Source organism: Perissodus microlepis, chromosome 12 (assembly GCF_051167445.1).
Source record: "Perissodus microlepis isolate ML-2025 ecotype Zambia chromosome 12, ASM5116744v1, whole genome shotgun sequence".
Lineage (NCBI taxonomy): Eukaryota > Metazoa > Chordata > Actinopteri > Cichliformes > Cichlidae > Perissodus > Perissodus microlepis.
This window is the reverse complement of record NC_140472.1, coordinates 30,598,705-30,615,513: the sequence shown is the minus strand read 5'-3', so window position 1 is coordinate 30,615,513 and position 16,809 is coordinate 30,598,705. Positions and strand designations below refer to the sequence as shown.

The 16,809-nt window shown below is 42.3% G+C and overlaps 1 protein-coding gene across 2 annotated transcripts in view; it reads right to left on the bottom strand.

Annotated features, from left to right (window-relative positions):
* Window positions 1–16,809, bottom strand: part of znrf3 (zinc and ring finger 3) — a 66,353-nt gene that overhangs the window by 4,344 nt on the left and 45,200 nt on the right. Inside the window, exons 3-6 of one of the 2 annotated variants that reach the window (XM_084945820.1) lie at window positions 7,455–7,529; window positions 4,691–4,822; window positions 3,764–3,874; window positions 2,254–2,421 (exon numbers count right to left, since the gene is read on the bottom strand). In XM_084945820.1, coding sequence (XP_084801946.1) covers window positions 2,254–2,421; window positions 3,764–3,874; window positions 4,691–4,822; window positions 7,455–7,529 — 486 coding nt within the window. The remainder of the gene's footprint in view (window positions 1–2,253; window positions 2,422–3,763; window positions 3,875–4,690; window positions 4,823–7,454; window positions 7,530–16,809) is intronic. The other variant, XM_084945821.1, reaches the window with a different exon arrangement.

The following is a 16,809-nucleotide window of genomic DNA, read 5'->3' as shown; positions in this document are numbered from 1 at the left end:
TCCATCCTTGGTTACTAAAAGAGTGACTGCAGTATAAAAGGATTTCCTCATTTTATCTTATACTCGGCTGTGATGCAGGAAACAAGCCATTTATTTCCATTTAGCCACCCTTTAAGCCAGCGTTCCCCTGATTCCTTTAATACAGCTATCATCTAATTGGCTGCTGCTTCCAAACAAAAGATTTGAACGGCAGGTGGGTGGGGGCGTTGTATTTATAGCTCTGTCTCTAAGATGACCATATTAGCGATAAACCCATCCTCTCTGACATCATACAGAGCCTAGAGACAACTTGCACATACTCTGATAACATTATTTGAAACTTCCCATGTATCCAACAGGTCTCCTTTAAAAACATCTTTTATATGTATTATTTCATAGTTGCAGTTGTATTATATATGCAGAAAAGTTTAAGAAAGTGTGAATTAATGTGAACTTAAGAGAAGCCTGGTGTCCAGAAGGTGGCAGCAAAGCTACACTGAACGGTTATCGGTTGATCGTGAGTCTAATTGACTTTTTAACACTAACTTGACATCATGGGACAAACACAATACTTAACTAGACTCACACCACAGTAAAATGCAACTTTAATGCTCAATGAAGCCACGTTTTCAAACAAAGCAGGCTTTTACTCATACACCATTAAATATGATAATTTTCCATTCAAAGAATTCCAAAGTATTAAACCAGGAGCACTGGTTTTCCAGCGACAACTCTTTCACTGCCACAAATACTTTACTGTGTGGCTTAATATGACTCATCTTTAGGCTCTTTTCCACCAAAGCTTTTGTTGCTTGGTTCACTGCTCAAAAACAGCTTTGATGCCATTCAGTCTTTTATATCGCCACTTCCTCTGTGCAATCCTGGCGCCACGCTTTGTTCTGTTTTCTTCTCCTCCTTACCGAAGACACACACAACCACAAACTTGCGCACACACAGACACACACACCACTACGTCCCCTCTGGGCACTGGGGTTTGTCCCCCCCATCGTCGTTGAACGAGGATGAGCAATGCTCTTACTGTAAATCTACAAAGATTAGGATACATAATTTGACAATGACTCCTTCAAGGATTAAAGAAGGCCACAATGCGAAAACAGGAAGCCTAATCACAATCCAGTGCACTCTGGGTACCCTTATCTCTCCAGGTGCTCTGAAAGACTGAGCTAAACATCTAAAAAGGTAGCGGAAAGCGTGTCACTAAAGATCGCAGGACTGCGGTCCCCGAGCACATCAGGGGGACTTCCATTCCATTGTCCATAAAAACTGCATTATGTTTCATGTCAACAGAATATGCAATGAAAAGAAAACAAACGAGGCGGGTGGATGACCGCTTTAGCACGGCCAGAGTTAAGCATTCTGACTCCCATATGGTTCACTTATGCCTGCGTGAACCTTGACGCGTTTAAAAGCATCCATCTAAATGCAGATGTTTTACATTAGTCCTGCGTTTGTGTTGAACTTTTCGGTGTTATGCAAAGTGTCACTCAACCTGTTAGCCTGGACTGCATTATTATGCATTTTGCTTTAATAGTTTGAAATAGTCTCATTTAAAAAAAATCTGATTTAAAGAAACAAAACGTGTCGGCAGTTATCAAATAAAAGTGCTTTGCTTTGTTACAAGCAGACAACATTCAGCACATAGTCTTTCCTAATCCAGCTTTGCCTTATTTTCTTCCCTTTCATCCATGGTCATCTTTTTATTTGTGCAGATTTATAACATTTTGCTCAGTTTTATTATCAATTTCTCAGTTTTAAAAGACATTGGGGCGACCGTGGCACTGGGGGTTGGGAAGCGCATCTGTAACCGGAAGGTCGCCGGGTTCGATCCCCGGGCTCTCTGCCCTGGTCGTTGTGTCCTTGGGCAAGACACTTTACCCTACCGCCTACTGGTGTTGGCCAGAGGGGCCGATGGCGCGATATGGCAGCCTCGCTTCTGTCAGTCTGCCCCAGGGCAGCTGTGGCTACAACTGTAGCTTGCCTCCACCAGTGTGTGAATGTGAGAGTGAATGAATAGTGGCATTGTAAAGCTCTTTGGGTGCCTTGAAAAGCGCTATATAAATCCAATCCATTATTATTATTATTAAACTGCCTAAACAGTGCTACAGGCAAAGAAAGTTTGATTGATTGATAATATGGTCTGTCACGAAGGCAGCCCAAAAAAAAAAAAAACCTATGTGAAGCTTCAGAGAAGTGAAATATCTCCTTCATTCCTTCCAGATTTCAGGGTACCCCAGGTAAAAAAACTCTTCTTACCTCACCATCGATGTACTTCTCCAGACAAATGGCACAGTCAGAGGTGGAGCTGCTGCTCAGCGAATCAGAGGCTCCGCAGCTGCTCTCGCGCTGTCCCTTGCCTTTGGCCTTGAACTTTCTTGTCTCCATCTTTTCCAGAGCCTGGATGGCCATTCTGTTCATCGAGCTCTGTGGAGAGGAGGAGGGTGTGGCACAGTGTCAGAGGGGGTAGCAGCACATTTGAGACCAACATCTGACTTTTGCACGACCTTTCGAAGCAAAGTTGACATAAAAGCTGAGATGAGCGATTTCAAAAGAAATTCCATTAAAGTGTCTACACATTACTGTTGGCAAGTGTGCGTTTTGGGGGGCTGACATCATGGTTTAACACTTCTCCCTCTGACACAGTGCATCATTTTTGCAATATTTCACTGATGCATGAGCATCTTTCTGGTTTTAATTCCCTGTCCTCGTTTCATCTTTTAATTTGCTTTGCGTCACCTTAAAATTGTTACTTATTAGGAAATGTTAAGTGATAAGTCGGCACGTACAGAACTGCCTACTAGGATTAAACTAAATGACTCGTGTGTAGCAGACATTGTGATTTATAGTACTGAGTGCCTAAACTGATGGTGCATCACTTGTTTACAAGACACGGTTATTTATGCTCTGGCTTAACTAAATCACGTCTCCACAGGGTATTATCCCAGGTCACAACCCACACCCTGATTAGCAAGAGAGCAATGAATTTGGGATGAAAGGAATTCCCATCACAGGGTTAACAAACAGAAAACACGAGGACTTCAAGAGCTCAGGATTTTCCGTCTGTTAATTAACTCGAGTCGCGCGAGGACGATCCCTTGAGGAATCCTTCATTAAAACCAAAAAAGTAACGTAATGGATTTACAGTTACTGTTTAAGCAATATTTACACCACAAGCAGTTCATTAATTCTTCACATTTTGAGAAGGAAATGGTTGTTACGTGTGATAAATCCGCCCTCGGTGTGAGGCGAGTTCACTTAATTAACCACCAAACGAAGTCACGACCACGTCATCTGCTGCTGCGACACACACCCCCTTACATAGCCACACATGCACGCGCACATAAAAAGAAGAAAAGTGTGCACAGGCTGCGAACGCAGACACAAATGTCTGCTGGCAGGATTACACCTGTCTCAACGAATGCCGCTACAGGTTTTATGCGCTGTCATGACATCTCTGTACGCTTGACTCCTCCAGCCAGCCTCGCATCAGCATTAACTGAATGCTAATCCTGATTCATGCACCCGACGTAAGCCTCCACCGAGAGCTTTTTGTCGGCACAGAAGGGGAATCAATCAGCGGCAGAGCTACTGTCGCCTGACGCAACGCCTCCAACTCCCACTAATGTCGTGCTGACTGGAAAAACAAGGCACGGCGTTGTATATCTGGGTGTGTTTTCAGCACGACGCGGGCATACGTTTGGTTGTGACACACTCGGACTAGCATATTATGAAACAGTTTCTCAAGTTATTTGAGCTCCTCACTAACCTGGCTTCTTCTCTGCTTCAGTTTGATCTTGATGAGCAAAATGAGGCAAACCAACGACACCACCACGAAGAAGGCCAGAAAGATGCCCATGTCAAAATACTCTGTGGGCTGCTGTGGAAAAAGGAAAGCAACAGAAACACATGTGTCCCATTAAAAGGGTTATTTCATCGTATAAAGACTTGCATTTAAAAGAAAGAAAATTCCATTTACTGGCATTTCGACATATTTGATTATAGTTTTTGTTACTCGCTCAGCAGACCAGAACACACAAAGCTGTGACTCATTCACCGCTCAATGCAAATAATATAAAATGCATAATTCAGTGGCGTGTTAAAGAACAGATACGTGGATGATTATACATGCTGGCCAGTTCACTTTGCCACATGCATCACTGTCTTCTCACTGTGTCAGTAATTTGCACAGGTTCGAGCTACAACTGCACAGTTGAGACCATTCTGCAGACTAGAGCTTAAGCAACGAGTCAGTAGCAATAATAATATGGTTTTTTTTTTACTACACTGCTACACTACTGCTCCCTGAAAAGTCTCTCTCATCACCAATCCTTTCTCTTGAGGTTTCATTATGTCAAGTTATTTGACCTCAAAGTGTGCAGGTCTCTTATCAAATATTCCAAGCAAACAAACAGCTCTTTGAACGGCTGATATTAATCTCTCAAAGTGCTGCGAAAAAGTCTTTGGCCTCGGGGCAGCAAAGAGCAGAGAAGAAAGGAAAAGGGGTCAGATTTCACAGCTGGAATTTTCGTTTGTCTTCACATCCAAAGCTTCTCTGCGCTGTTTTGCCGCGTGGGCCTCACAAACATGTTCACCTCATCCCCAAGTTCCTCACATGTGCCTGAGATTTGTCCCACACGCATGCACTCCATCTACACTGAGCGATTTTGAGGTTTTTTTGTGAGTAAGCACTTACCCTCGGTGGTCTGTGTTGTATCCGAGCACGGGCCACTTTCTGCTTGTTGACGATGTTCATCAGTTTGACGGCGTCATTGCCCTTCACGTAAACCACCGGCCGCTTCAAGGGATCCTCAGCAACCTGGTTGAGCTGTAGAGGAGACAGGGAAAGACGACACGTGAGACACAGGCCTCTTTTTTTCTAACTAAATTAGACCGGTTTTGTAATTTTGACATGAAAGCTGTCGTGTTCAAAAGGGACCTGTTATGCACGGCCAAGGTTTTAAATAATGCGGTCTGTCTATGTATAACTCCACATTTACAGGTTTTTTTGTGGCCCTGTATGAGCACAGATGCCCCAGCCACCTTCTTCTTGCAACGTGCAGCCAATCAGAACAAAGCTGGTTAAAGGAAGGGGTAAAGTAACTAATATAGTTTGTTTCCAATAACATATCAACTGAGATGGTGGCACTATGTCACACACAATGACAACTTCAATGTCCGACCTCGTGTGAAGACAATGAGAGAAACTCACATTAGCTGAACGTTACTGTTTAAGGCTTTCTTATATGTAGGTTATTTTTAGATGATAAAAAAAAAAATCATCTTTCTTTTTTTTTTCCATAAAACATGGACGTAGCTTTCCAGTCTTGTTCGTGGCGACAGCTCTGGTCCTAAAGAAGTGTGGGTGAACCTCTTTCTGTACTGACCCTGTAAACACTTTACTGTTGAGCTTGTGCGCTCGGTCACTAGTTTTCAGTCTTTTTTGTAAATCTCGGTTATTCTGTTTCATAATGGAGGATTATCTGTGGTATTTGTCAATCGCAAGTTAACCGATAAGTTTGTGCTTTCACAGTCAGAACTACCCTTCCTCCTTAATTAGTGGAAATAGCGGATCCCTCGTCTCCAGGGGACGCCGCAGCGGGTCGCTCCGCATGTTTTGATTCAGGCAAAGTCTTAAGCCAGATCCCCTTCCTGTCGCAAACCCCAGGGGAGATGTGTGTGTCTGTCTGAAATCAAAACAGACTACTGCAATATGGAGGTACGGACAGGTGGAACCTTTGTTTTTTAGCTCCATTATAGTTTTAATTTCAAGCTGTTTTTATATATGTAAAAACAGTTAATGGAAAGGGTTGCTTGAGCTGAAGTTTGGTGGATATTAAACCTTGAGCTCAAATGCATTTGTGTCAAATATGCAAAAATGAGGCCTTTTTAATTATGCCCAGGACTGATTGTTCTTTTTTATTCAACTCCAACAATTTTAAACCACTCTCTGGTGGATTGTTCTAGACCAATTAACATATGTAGTGTGAGACAAAGAGGATATGAGGCAAAGAGAAACCGGTGACCTTTGTGAATGTAAAAAGTTTTAAACTTTTCCCAGCTGGGAAAAATGACCTATAGGCCCGAGACATGGAAACTGCGGCCACGTTTGCCAGAGGGAGTAGGAGGAAATAGTCAGTGAATAGTATGTTCTGGCTTTTGAGTCAGTTGGCATACTCCTTTACTCCTCCTCGCCCTCTCTGTTCTTCCCGCTCGTCTGCTGGTTGGAATCTGTAATTTGAAAAGCCCAAGGGAAATACCGAAGATATATTCACATTGCTATTTCTTCTGCTGTCGTCATGTTCCCCAGTGAATTACTGTATGTTCTGGTTTAAAAGTATAGATGCTGAAACTTTTGATCTCCCGCTTGATTCTGGTGAGCTGCTCTTACTCTGAGAAACGATTCCACTGCAACTCGAGTTTCCCCTTTAACAAGTAATGCCCCAATAAAAACTATAGCTAAAAATACAAATACAGTACACAAGCACAAAGTTAACCATAAACTTAACTTTTCCCAAAACAAAACTCCAAGTGGCACTTGGCCCTACATTACAGTATAAACAGAGGAAAAAGGAGGTCAAGTACATTAAGTTTATAAAGCTTCTCCTAATTTTGGCCCCAGGACCTTAATTCTCTTTAAGCTCCTCCTCCCTGCCCCTCGGCCTTGTGACTCCTGTCTCTGCTGATCGGGCTGCTCTGACTGGAAAAGCCTCTCGGGGGAATTTAACACAGCCGCCTAGCGCTGCCTTTCATGTGGTCTGCGCGCAATCCCTTTTATCTCTCAGCTACGCGCTTTATGATCCGGCAGCAGAGAAGAAGAGGCGAGGAGAGAGGGAAAAAAAAACCTGCAAGTCCAGGCCTGGTGTGGCAGGGATGAATACCACAGGAGAATTCTTGCGACAAAGGCGTTCAAGAGGAGCAACTCGAGTATTATACCTCTTAACGGCAGAGACACGGGAGTCAGGAATCACGTCTTGATTTGTGTGACAAGAGATATGCTTTCTTACTTTAGCCTGTGCTCCCCTAAACTTGCACTCAAAGAACGCTCTCAGGAGGTGAGGTAAAGTATGCTACCTGCGCAATTGTGAGCTCAACAGAGTTTGGTCATGGTCTAGTGAAAGCTGAACCTGGATATCAATTTTCAGTCCTCACAGAGTGCAGTGCACTCCTCCAAACACAAGTTGGGAGAGTTGAAAGGCCTGGAATGGCTGAATGAGTGAGGCTGATCCGCGTGCTTTTGAACAGAACTAAAGATAGAAAGATCATTGTTTGTACACACACACACACACACACACACACACACACACACACACACTGCCAGCCAGAAGGGCAGGGCAAGCTGCTAAGCTTCATTCAGAAATGAAAAGCGGAGAGTCTTTCACGGAGAGACCGAGACAGATTAGACTGTTTCAGTGCTGTTGAGAGCGTGAATGCCGGAGTAATTCTCTGTGTGTACAAACCTGGTCGATGGCATCCGGATTCTCAGATACATCAAAGATGACGGCTGTGGCTCCCCGCTGCACCGCTCTCTTTGCCTGCCAACACAGAACAAAGTAATCATTAGATATATTGGGGGAAAAAAGCCGGGGAATGCATAATCATACCGATAAAGACACTCAACTCCCAAGGTTGGATTTCACATTTTACTCAAGGCCACTAGAGGGAGTTCTCTGCCCGAGTGTAACCTTCACACACATTATCTGAAGTGAGAAAACGAGAAGGAAAAATTAAACCGAACAGATGAGACGTAAACAAGCCGGGGACAACATTTGCTTGGATGCACATGTGGCTTTCTCCACAGGCCACCATGATGTCATTCCACGTATATCTGCGCCATATTAAGTTAATAATACGACAGAGACTTAAACACTTCCATAAGGAACTAACGCATGCACAGCTCCATGTGATGCAACTCTGCTGTGCAGGTTTAGAAAAGTTAAATAAAGTTATCATGGATTTCCAGCTGTTAAAAATGAGAGCTCCTTTCATCTGAGAGGGGGGAAGTCATAACACAGAGGCCTTTTGAAGAGTTCTGCTAAAGGCAAAAGATAAAGGAAATGCTTGGATCTGCAGAACCCTGAGTATCTCCTTGCAGAATCCAAATTGGCTTCCCCTCGTCAGGGAAAAAAAATAAAAAATAGTTCCTTTATCTTAACTCCTGCCTTCCCCTACAACCCGTTCTCACCCCGCCTGATTCACGGTGCCCTATTTAGACAGCGTTTTGATGTCTACACTACATGATCTAAAAGAGCGCGGCTGGATCATATCCTGGTATTATCAAGTGCCCTTGGGCTCTTGCCAGCGTTCTTTATAACTGGAGGGAACAGGGATGGGGGGTGAAGATCAAAGTGACAATGTACAGTGCTGTGACTCCGCTGCCGACTGGCTGCACAGTGTCACCGCTCCACTCTGCAGGCACGGAGGACGGACACGGAGTGGGGACAGGGAGCGGTGGTATGTGCGGGGGAGGCACAATTGCTCTTTTCCCAACATATCATGTTGATTTCTGAGGTAACAACATTCAACAATGGGATGTTGAGCAACTTTCAACATCATTTGTCAAAAGGGCAGTCATGTAGTTCAGTAGAAAGACCACCGTGGGTCTCAAAAAGGCCCTCAGCGCTCCTCGAATCAAAGGCTTGTAAAGCCCTCGGTGCGCTATTCAAGTTTTATTTGTCTAATTGGTAGCTATATGTCACATCATGTGACAAAGGCTTCAATTGACAATAATTGCTGACTAATTTATCAATTACTTGTCATGAGTGAGTCTATAGGATGGCAGAGAATTGTAAAAACGGGCCACTAAAGGTCCTGTGTGTTAAAAATGAGGAGTGAAGAAAAGTAAAAAGGCTTTTAAATTCAAAATAATCCATTATTTAATATCATTTTTGTGACTTTACCCTAGATTAGCTTTTCTACAGGATGCTTGCGTGACACTCTTAAGTTTCCTGTGTGTTTCCTGAGTCTGTAGGAAGGTGGTAATGATTAACATAGCTGTCCAAGAACAAGCAGGTGAAGTTAAAGCAAGTTTGAAATAAACTTTTTCCAACTTAACTGGCAGCCATTAATTCCTTTACACAGTCCACTGCTACTACTTGCATTCACAGCAAATAATGAAACTGTATAGAATAGTTAGATTTTCAGTACATGGGCTTATTTTACAGCACAGGGGAAGAAAAACAAAAGGAACAAAAGTCCTCTGATGGGGGGGGGGGGGGGCTTGACTCTGAGTGAACATCAGCTTCAGGAAAATGTAAACATATCATGTCTCTGAATTTCAAGCTGTCTTAATTAGATTTCCCCTTGGCTTAATCCATAGACAAGATGTTTATGAATCTGGCTTTCATAGCTCATTAAAGACTAATTAACTGAACAAACTGAATCAATCATTCCCAGCAGTGAAGGAAAGCCCCATGAAAAACAACAGCAACACGCAATAAATACAAGCGCTTCCAACTTTCTCTTTCGTTCTGCTTCCTTTACATAAACTAGCATTGCTCTTTTCTTTCTCCTTTTTTCTTTAACTTTTGTACTTGGAAAGTTCAAAAGCGAGCGGTGTGGAGTCGGCTTTTCCCTCTCACCCAGTTTTCTCTCAGCTCCACGCTGCCAGGCTCCAGCCCCCATTTAATTCAGCACAAGTCTGCTCCTTTGATGTTAGCTCTCCCAGTTAATAATTAATAGCTCTTGGTAAGACGCTTTGAGAAGAAAGAGATCTCCCTCCTGAAGAATCTCCACTCGGGCAGGCCCGCGCTGCAGTGCAGGGACTTGCCTGACGACAACAAAAATGCACCCACAGGCAAACTGGCTTGCTTAAAAAACACCATAAAAAAAATTACAATATTCGGACACCAAACGATGGATTAATACGGTTAAAAATTTGCTCAGAACTAAAATACGGTTTATTTCAATGAGTCAAACTGGGTTTAACGAGACATTGTGCAAGAAATCTGAGACAGCAAAAGAAAGGTAAACCTTTCAAAAAAAGATGACTTGCACACTAGAAAAGTGGGCTTTCATTGAGATTCAACAGGGATTTCAAAGAGATCTGGTCATTAAGCTTATCGGGAAGGAAGTCAAGATGGTGTTTTGATCTTCTCATTCGGACTTAAAGACGAGATCAAGACCGACCGAAGCTGTCAGCTATTTCAGCGATGAATGTTGGAATAAGACAGAAAGTTGCCTGACAAGTAACAGTTTACAATATTTGGGTTTTATAAAAACTAATATAACATTAAAGGTGAATTCTTCAAGAAACAAGGAGATGGGAATTTTGCTGGTATATTTACCACCATGTACTGGTACATTGTCAATATGTTGACAATGATAAAATGTAGTGATGTAATTATGGAACCATTTCTGTAGTGTAGTGTAATTTCATAAAATACAACAAACTGTTATTTAAGTTACTCCCAAGCAGCCCGGTTTGTGATAATGAGTGAACAACAATGTCATCTATAATAAAAAATACAATAAAAACTAAGAAGATCATTTTACTGGAGAAGTACTTTTACTTTTGACACCTTTGAAGTGAAGTATATTTAAACAGAGCTTCTTTCACCAGTGGAGATTCAATGATCAAGAACTTGAAACACTATAAAGTGTTCAGATAATATTCGATTACCATGATTCCCCATCTTCTTTTGTACTTTTTTACTCAACAAACGGTAGTTTGTAAGATTTGATCTTTATCCATGAATCAAAAAGTAAACATATGAGGACAAAATCCCTGCGAGGCAAACAGAGGTGGTCAAAAACAAGGCAAACCGAAAACTGTCTCACTGTGAAATCCTGCAAAAAGTTAATATTTTTCTCAAAGCTGAGACGTGATCTCTCTCTCTCTCTCGATCAGTCATCCATGCTCAAAAGTCAGCTGAACTCTCAACCCGAACTGCCTGCCAAAATGGTGGTTGGGGGGGTTTACAGGTACTTCACAATAATGCTGGCTAAACAAACTTCCCGCTGGCTCGGAGACATTAGAATTAGGGTACAATCATCCCCGAGTGAACAAAAACCGCAGCAGAAAGCACTGAGGACTCAGTCTAGACGCAGAGGAAAATGAAAGCTATGTTTAGCATCCCTAAGTAAACCTGCCAGCTTGTAAGATCTGAGGGAGCGAAATTTTCACTCGTCTGGAAAGAGTCTCTTCTCAGTGTAGAACTCACTCCGTCATTCACACGGACCGAGGGTTGGCATATTAACTCTGTGTCACACACAGAGCCATCCGTGTGTGTTTATAAATGCATGTTTAACAAAAAACCACGAGCTCACGTGCAAACCGAACTACACCTGGATACACCTGCAACATCTGTCTCACGCTCCAGCTCTTCTATCTCACTGCTACCTCTTTCTTCTCCTCTGCTTCCCTTGTTTTTTTTCCTTCTTCCTCCTTCTGCTCATGCTTTCCTTTCCTGCTCCCTCTCTCTCTCTCTCTCTCTCTCTCTCCGCACTGCTATAATTAAGGCAATTAAGTCTTCAGAAGACTCTCCACTGCTATTATGCTGTAATTTCATGTTGCCTCCTGGCTTTACCGTTTATTAAAAGATAAAGGCATACTTTTCTCCCGTGGATTTTCTCATATGTGGTCACCCCCTCTTTTTTTTCATGTCCTTTCTCACTCCCTTTCAGGGAAGGCATGTGTGCCAAGACATTATTTACATTCAGCTAAAATAAAATCAGAGTTTTCAATGTGGCTATGCTTCATCTGATTGGACGCCTTTGCAGCTGAGAGAAAGAAAAGCATTTCTGAAACGTCTCTCCTTTGTTCTCCGTGGATGCTGAACTTCAGCAGACAAAACCTGGCTGTATTATCGTGACATTTTCAAAACAGCAGGATTTGGAGCACTTACTCACCTTACTCATCCTTCTTCATCTCCCACCGTTTGATGTGAACACTTCACCGACAAACTGTTGCTCTGTCGTAACATGTTTTTTTTGTTTACAGATACTCGACATAACTGTTTTGGCCTGTGTGTCATTTAATCAGCAGGTTTAGCGATCCTGCCGGATCTGCTTACTGTTGTGTCATGACGACTGTAATATTAAGACCGCGCTATTGTGAAACCATTTACAAGGACACAATGTCGCTCAGAAAACCTTGATGTGCTAAAAACACCTGACTAGTGTCGAGTCACTGTTCAGTTTCTGATTCCATCCTCACAAACTTTTGAACTCGCCCATTCGCTCCCTTTTTTTTAAAAATATTAATGCTTTCTCGCAGCTGCAGCGTGTTACAACAGTCCTAAGGGCAGTCTAAGGCACCATTTCAAATATTTACGGAGCACATAAAAATCCACTTGTGTGTCACACCGATGGGGGATGGGGGCCGGCAGGCCTCTTTGAGCTCCTCTCCATTCAACCACTTTCATATAAACTGACAGTTTACCCAAAGTAAACACACAGGGGAAAGAATCACTTAAAGCACTCAGTGAGCTCAGTGACTGCCATTAATATCCAACATGCAGATAAGAGGTGAAGTAAGGAAGTGGATGCTGACCTGGTCACCATGTGCTGAGGAGTAAGGACGCTGAATAACAGAATGGTTTAAGCCCTAAAATTTGTTTAAGACGACAGGCATCTTTACTGATCTGCTGGCATAATGTCAATGTTACTTCCTCAGGGTCTGTGCGAGTGTGCCACATGGTGCTAGAGGGTTATAGCACATTTCCCACGCCCACTTCTAGATTGGGTGATCCATCACAATAATCATGTCTTTTAATGGGATAAGCAACTCAGAAAGAAGCACGAGAGGCATCGTGTACACGCCTACCTGTTAACGCGGCTGCGGCGTTGAAAGTGATAAGTAAGTGTTATTAGGTCTGACCTGGTGAGACTCCCCGGGAAGCTCATTCACAAATGAAAACATGTTCAGATGGCGTCCGATCAATGGAGCGCAGATCTGCCATAAATCATGGTTTCATTTGAGCTGCTTGGGTAAGGGTTCACTGTTCATAGGAACCACACTTTTATCTGATGTTTACAAGTTAGGTCTTTACTGCTTTTTTCTCCCAGCTTTGCCAATTTCTAGAAAAATATCTGGCTGTCAGGGTGGTATATATTTGCTTGTCTTTGCCAGATTAATGACATGACTATTAGCCATTTGTTGGTTTAAGATAGCTCACAGGCTTGGCTATCAGAGCTTTTCTATCATTTTGTAATAAACATGAAAGAAACAGTTTTGTCCCTCAAACAATAAGACTTACAACCTGCTGAGTAAGAAACATTCGAATAAAATGTGTGGTCCAACCCTTAAACCTGCTGTGAAGCAGGATGTGTGCAAGTATGTAATTTGTGTGTTTAATTTAATTATATTGATCCTGATTTGAATCATTTCATGGTAAGTTCGCTTGAATTAGACTAAATTTAACATATTTTGTTTTTATGACTCAGTATTTATGAATAGTTGTGAGATTTGTCCAGGATGACAGATTGAGAGAGATGTAGAAATCTGGAGCAGATATAATGAACTCACTATCAGACAAAGAGGAGGCAAACTTCAGGTACACTGACCCTTAACCCCATCCCTGTGCTCCACATATAATTGACCAGGACGCACGCACACACACACACAGCATGAAATGACTATCTTTGTCACTGTGACACTGTAATCAGTTCCCCTAAGTCCAGCCAAAGGACTTTCTTTCCACTGAAGTAAAGCCCCAGAGCTGAAACATTGTAAAAAGTGAGGCAGACATTTCCAGGTTTAGGAGGCAAAGAGCTTTCACCTAGAGTCACTATTCTGAGGTTTTTGGTGGACAAAGACTACACATCATCTGTCATTTCTGACAAAATCAGCCGTATTCATTATCTCTCTTGATATTGCTGGACTAAAGAAAAAAAAACAGATTTTTTTGGGCGGTCCATTAGCCCGCCTTTGTAGTGGCCCTTTGGGATTTGTCCCTCCATGGCTGATGTGTGGGACATCAGTGTCCCCTCTCCATTTCTGTATCTGCCTCAGCGCACAATATGGGGTGGCCATTCACCCATTATTGCATAACCAGCATTATACAAGTGAACTGTGCTATCAAAATATGTGTGTGTGTGTGCATGGGTGTGTGAGGGGGCACCTCTGAGGAGGCCTGCCAGTGGAACTTGGCAAGGAGCCGACCCCATTAAAGAGTTGAGACAGAGAGAGAGAGAGAGAGAGGGAGGTGTAGTTGGGAGTGCTCCCTGTCCCTCATAATAAGACTCATGCATAGTCGTGCTCATGCACACTTATCTACAATACCATGTCCTGACTTATCTAAACTAAACTCATAAAGCTCTGACAGAATCCAAAATGAAAAGTAATGCCATAAAAAAGCTATCAGTTCTCAATGCTGGCAAACAGTTGTGGGTGTTTGCTTTAGTCTCTGTTCAAAATGTGACCTTAAAAACACAAAGTACCAGCCATTAAACGCCGGATCAATTTTCTGTTCTTTATTTGTTGATTCGATTCTGCCTGGCTGAGCTCACATTTTCCCCACAAGTAGACATGATTTTATTCAGAAACATTTAAAAGAGAGAAGCATGTAAGAAGTTTGCATTTTTGTCCATCAGTAATATAAATATAAGCGCTGCTGCTGTCATCTTGGATTGCAAAGTCAGAGTTGGTGGACTTTCCAAGTGGGAAATCCAACATGAGGGGGCATTCCAGCTGAAAATTCCAACCTGGAAGTTGAAATTTCAAACTTCCCACTTCAAATGGAATGCACCTTTACCTACTATTCCCAGCAGCTCTGCAGTCTGTAAAAAGCAGCATGTAATCAAAACCCATATGCTAAGTATCATGTTTGCTATGAAAATCTTTAAGCTGCATGTCACTTTATAGGAAGGAATTATAAACTTCACTTCCTAGAAGAAAAAAAAAAAAATAACAAAGAAGATTACAACTAACCCATGTTTTTTGGTTTTGATGTCTTTTTCTCCAATGAATTTGAGACACTATTAGCCCTTTTCCACTAGTACCTGCACGGCTCGACTCAGTTTTGCTTGTTTTCCATTACAATCGAGGACCACCTAATGGGGTCTGTATAGCAATGCTATAAAGTACCGTGGCGTCATTTGTATGTGGCATGAACACCACAACAATGGAGGACATCGAGGCGATGGTATACCTCCTGCTTGTCAAACTTGGACCACATTGTTGTTTTCAGTGTAGCCTTTCCCCTCGTCGCCCGGTTTCAAAAAATGGTGCTTTTGATTTTCGTGAAGTAGACGCTCTCATGACTCATCGAGCGACACCACCGACAAGCCAATCTGTGGCATGTGTCTGTTAACAACACATTTTTGGATCCCCACAGATTTCTTGGAATCTCGGCCGAGAAGGCCGTAACGTTTAAACATTGGCTTCAAATGTTACCATTTTTAAATGAATTTTATTCAGTGCAACAGTCAACAGTATGTTCACCTATCAGTGGCGTCATATTCTCTTTAACCGCTCTCCCGTGGCTATAATTTCCAGGAAACACCGTAAACACCAGATGAGAATGTGTGCTTGAATGTTATAACATTGCCGTTTTTAGCGCAATTGTTTTGAACACTGATAGCAGATTGAATTAACCAAAACAAAACAAAACAAAAAAAAAAACATGTTTTCACAGAAAACCTCGATCAGAATTATGTAAAAAAGACAATGAAATCTCATTATCTTGTCATCATGTGGGCAAAAAGAAAGATTTCTTAGGATACACTGTGGTTTTTACAAAATGAGAGACTTTCATGAAGCATCGAGTTGAATATGGCCCTCGTTTTATCCTTGCTTTTCTTTTTAATTACATTTATTTTGGCGGGAAATTTGAGCAATGGTTCGGTTTTCTTATGTGCGTCCCGAAGGCACAATAAACAACAAATGATGGATGAAGCGCAATCACTGAACTCGAACTTTTCGCAGAATACGTCGCATTTTTATCTCTCTCTGTATATAAAAATACACGAGCTCGTCTTTGCCTGTTTTGCACCGCAGACAGCGTTTCCCATCTCTCCCTGTGGTTTGATGTCCTGTGGTGTCAGGCACGCACACACACACACACACACACACACACACACACACACACACACACACACACACACACACACACACTTGCACAAACACGAACACAGATGCAAATGCACTGACTGAGACTGCCGCTAATCAAGATGCTTTTTAGTCTTCTCTCCTCCCGCTGCCCACTGCTCTGCCCTGCTGAGACCAAACATTGAGACCGGAGGAATGGACAACCGCTAATTAAATTTCCTCCACTTTTCCTTTCCGTCCCTCCCATGTTGTTTTCTTACCGGTTTTGGTTTCTTGCCCTTTGTGATTCACAGGAAAATAAACAAGCATCCGGCTAGGAACAAGAACACTACTTCTCAAAAGCTTCTTCTCCACCTAGTGTCTAAAAAGAAGCCGTTGGGGCCAAAGTGGGAGAAGTCATGACTAGAAAAGACTGACTATAATCCCACTTGTTATTCATTGGTGGGATTTTACTAGTATTACTGATTGTTAATTTGGCCTTCCGTCATTTTAATCAGCCTCACAGAACTTTAATGAATGCAAGAGTGATTTTATGATACAAGTTAGATTATAGCTTCTTGAAAGGGTTTAAAGAATTTTTTTAAATGAACACTCAAAGGCAGAAGAACTGAAGAGAGCTGTCAGATGAAACTAAAGAAGACAGCAGGCCTGGGATGACACACTACATTTGTGCTTTCCTTCCTGCAAGGCTCTTGGCACATAACAGATCAATACTAGCGTTTCTCTCTGACTGCCAAGGATACTGACCTCAAACTAACAAAGTTAAATATTAAAACAGAAGGTCAGGCGGGTTTAGCTGATCACTTTGAAAAAGACTTTTTATC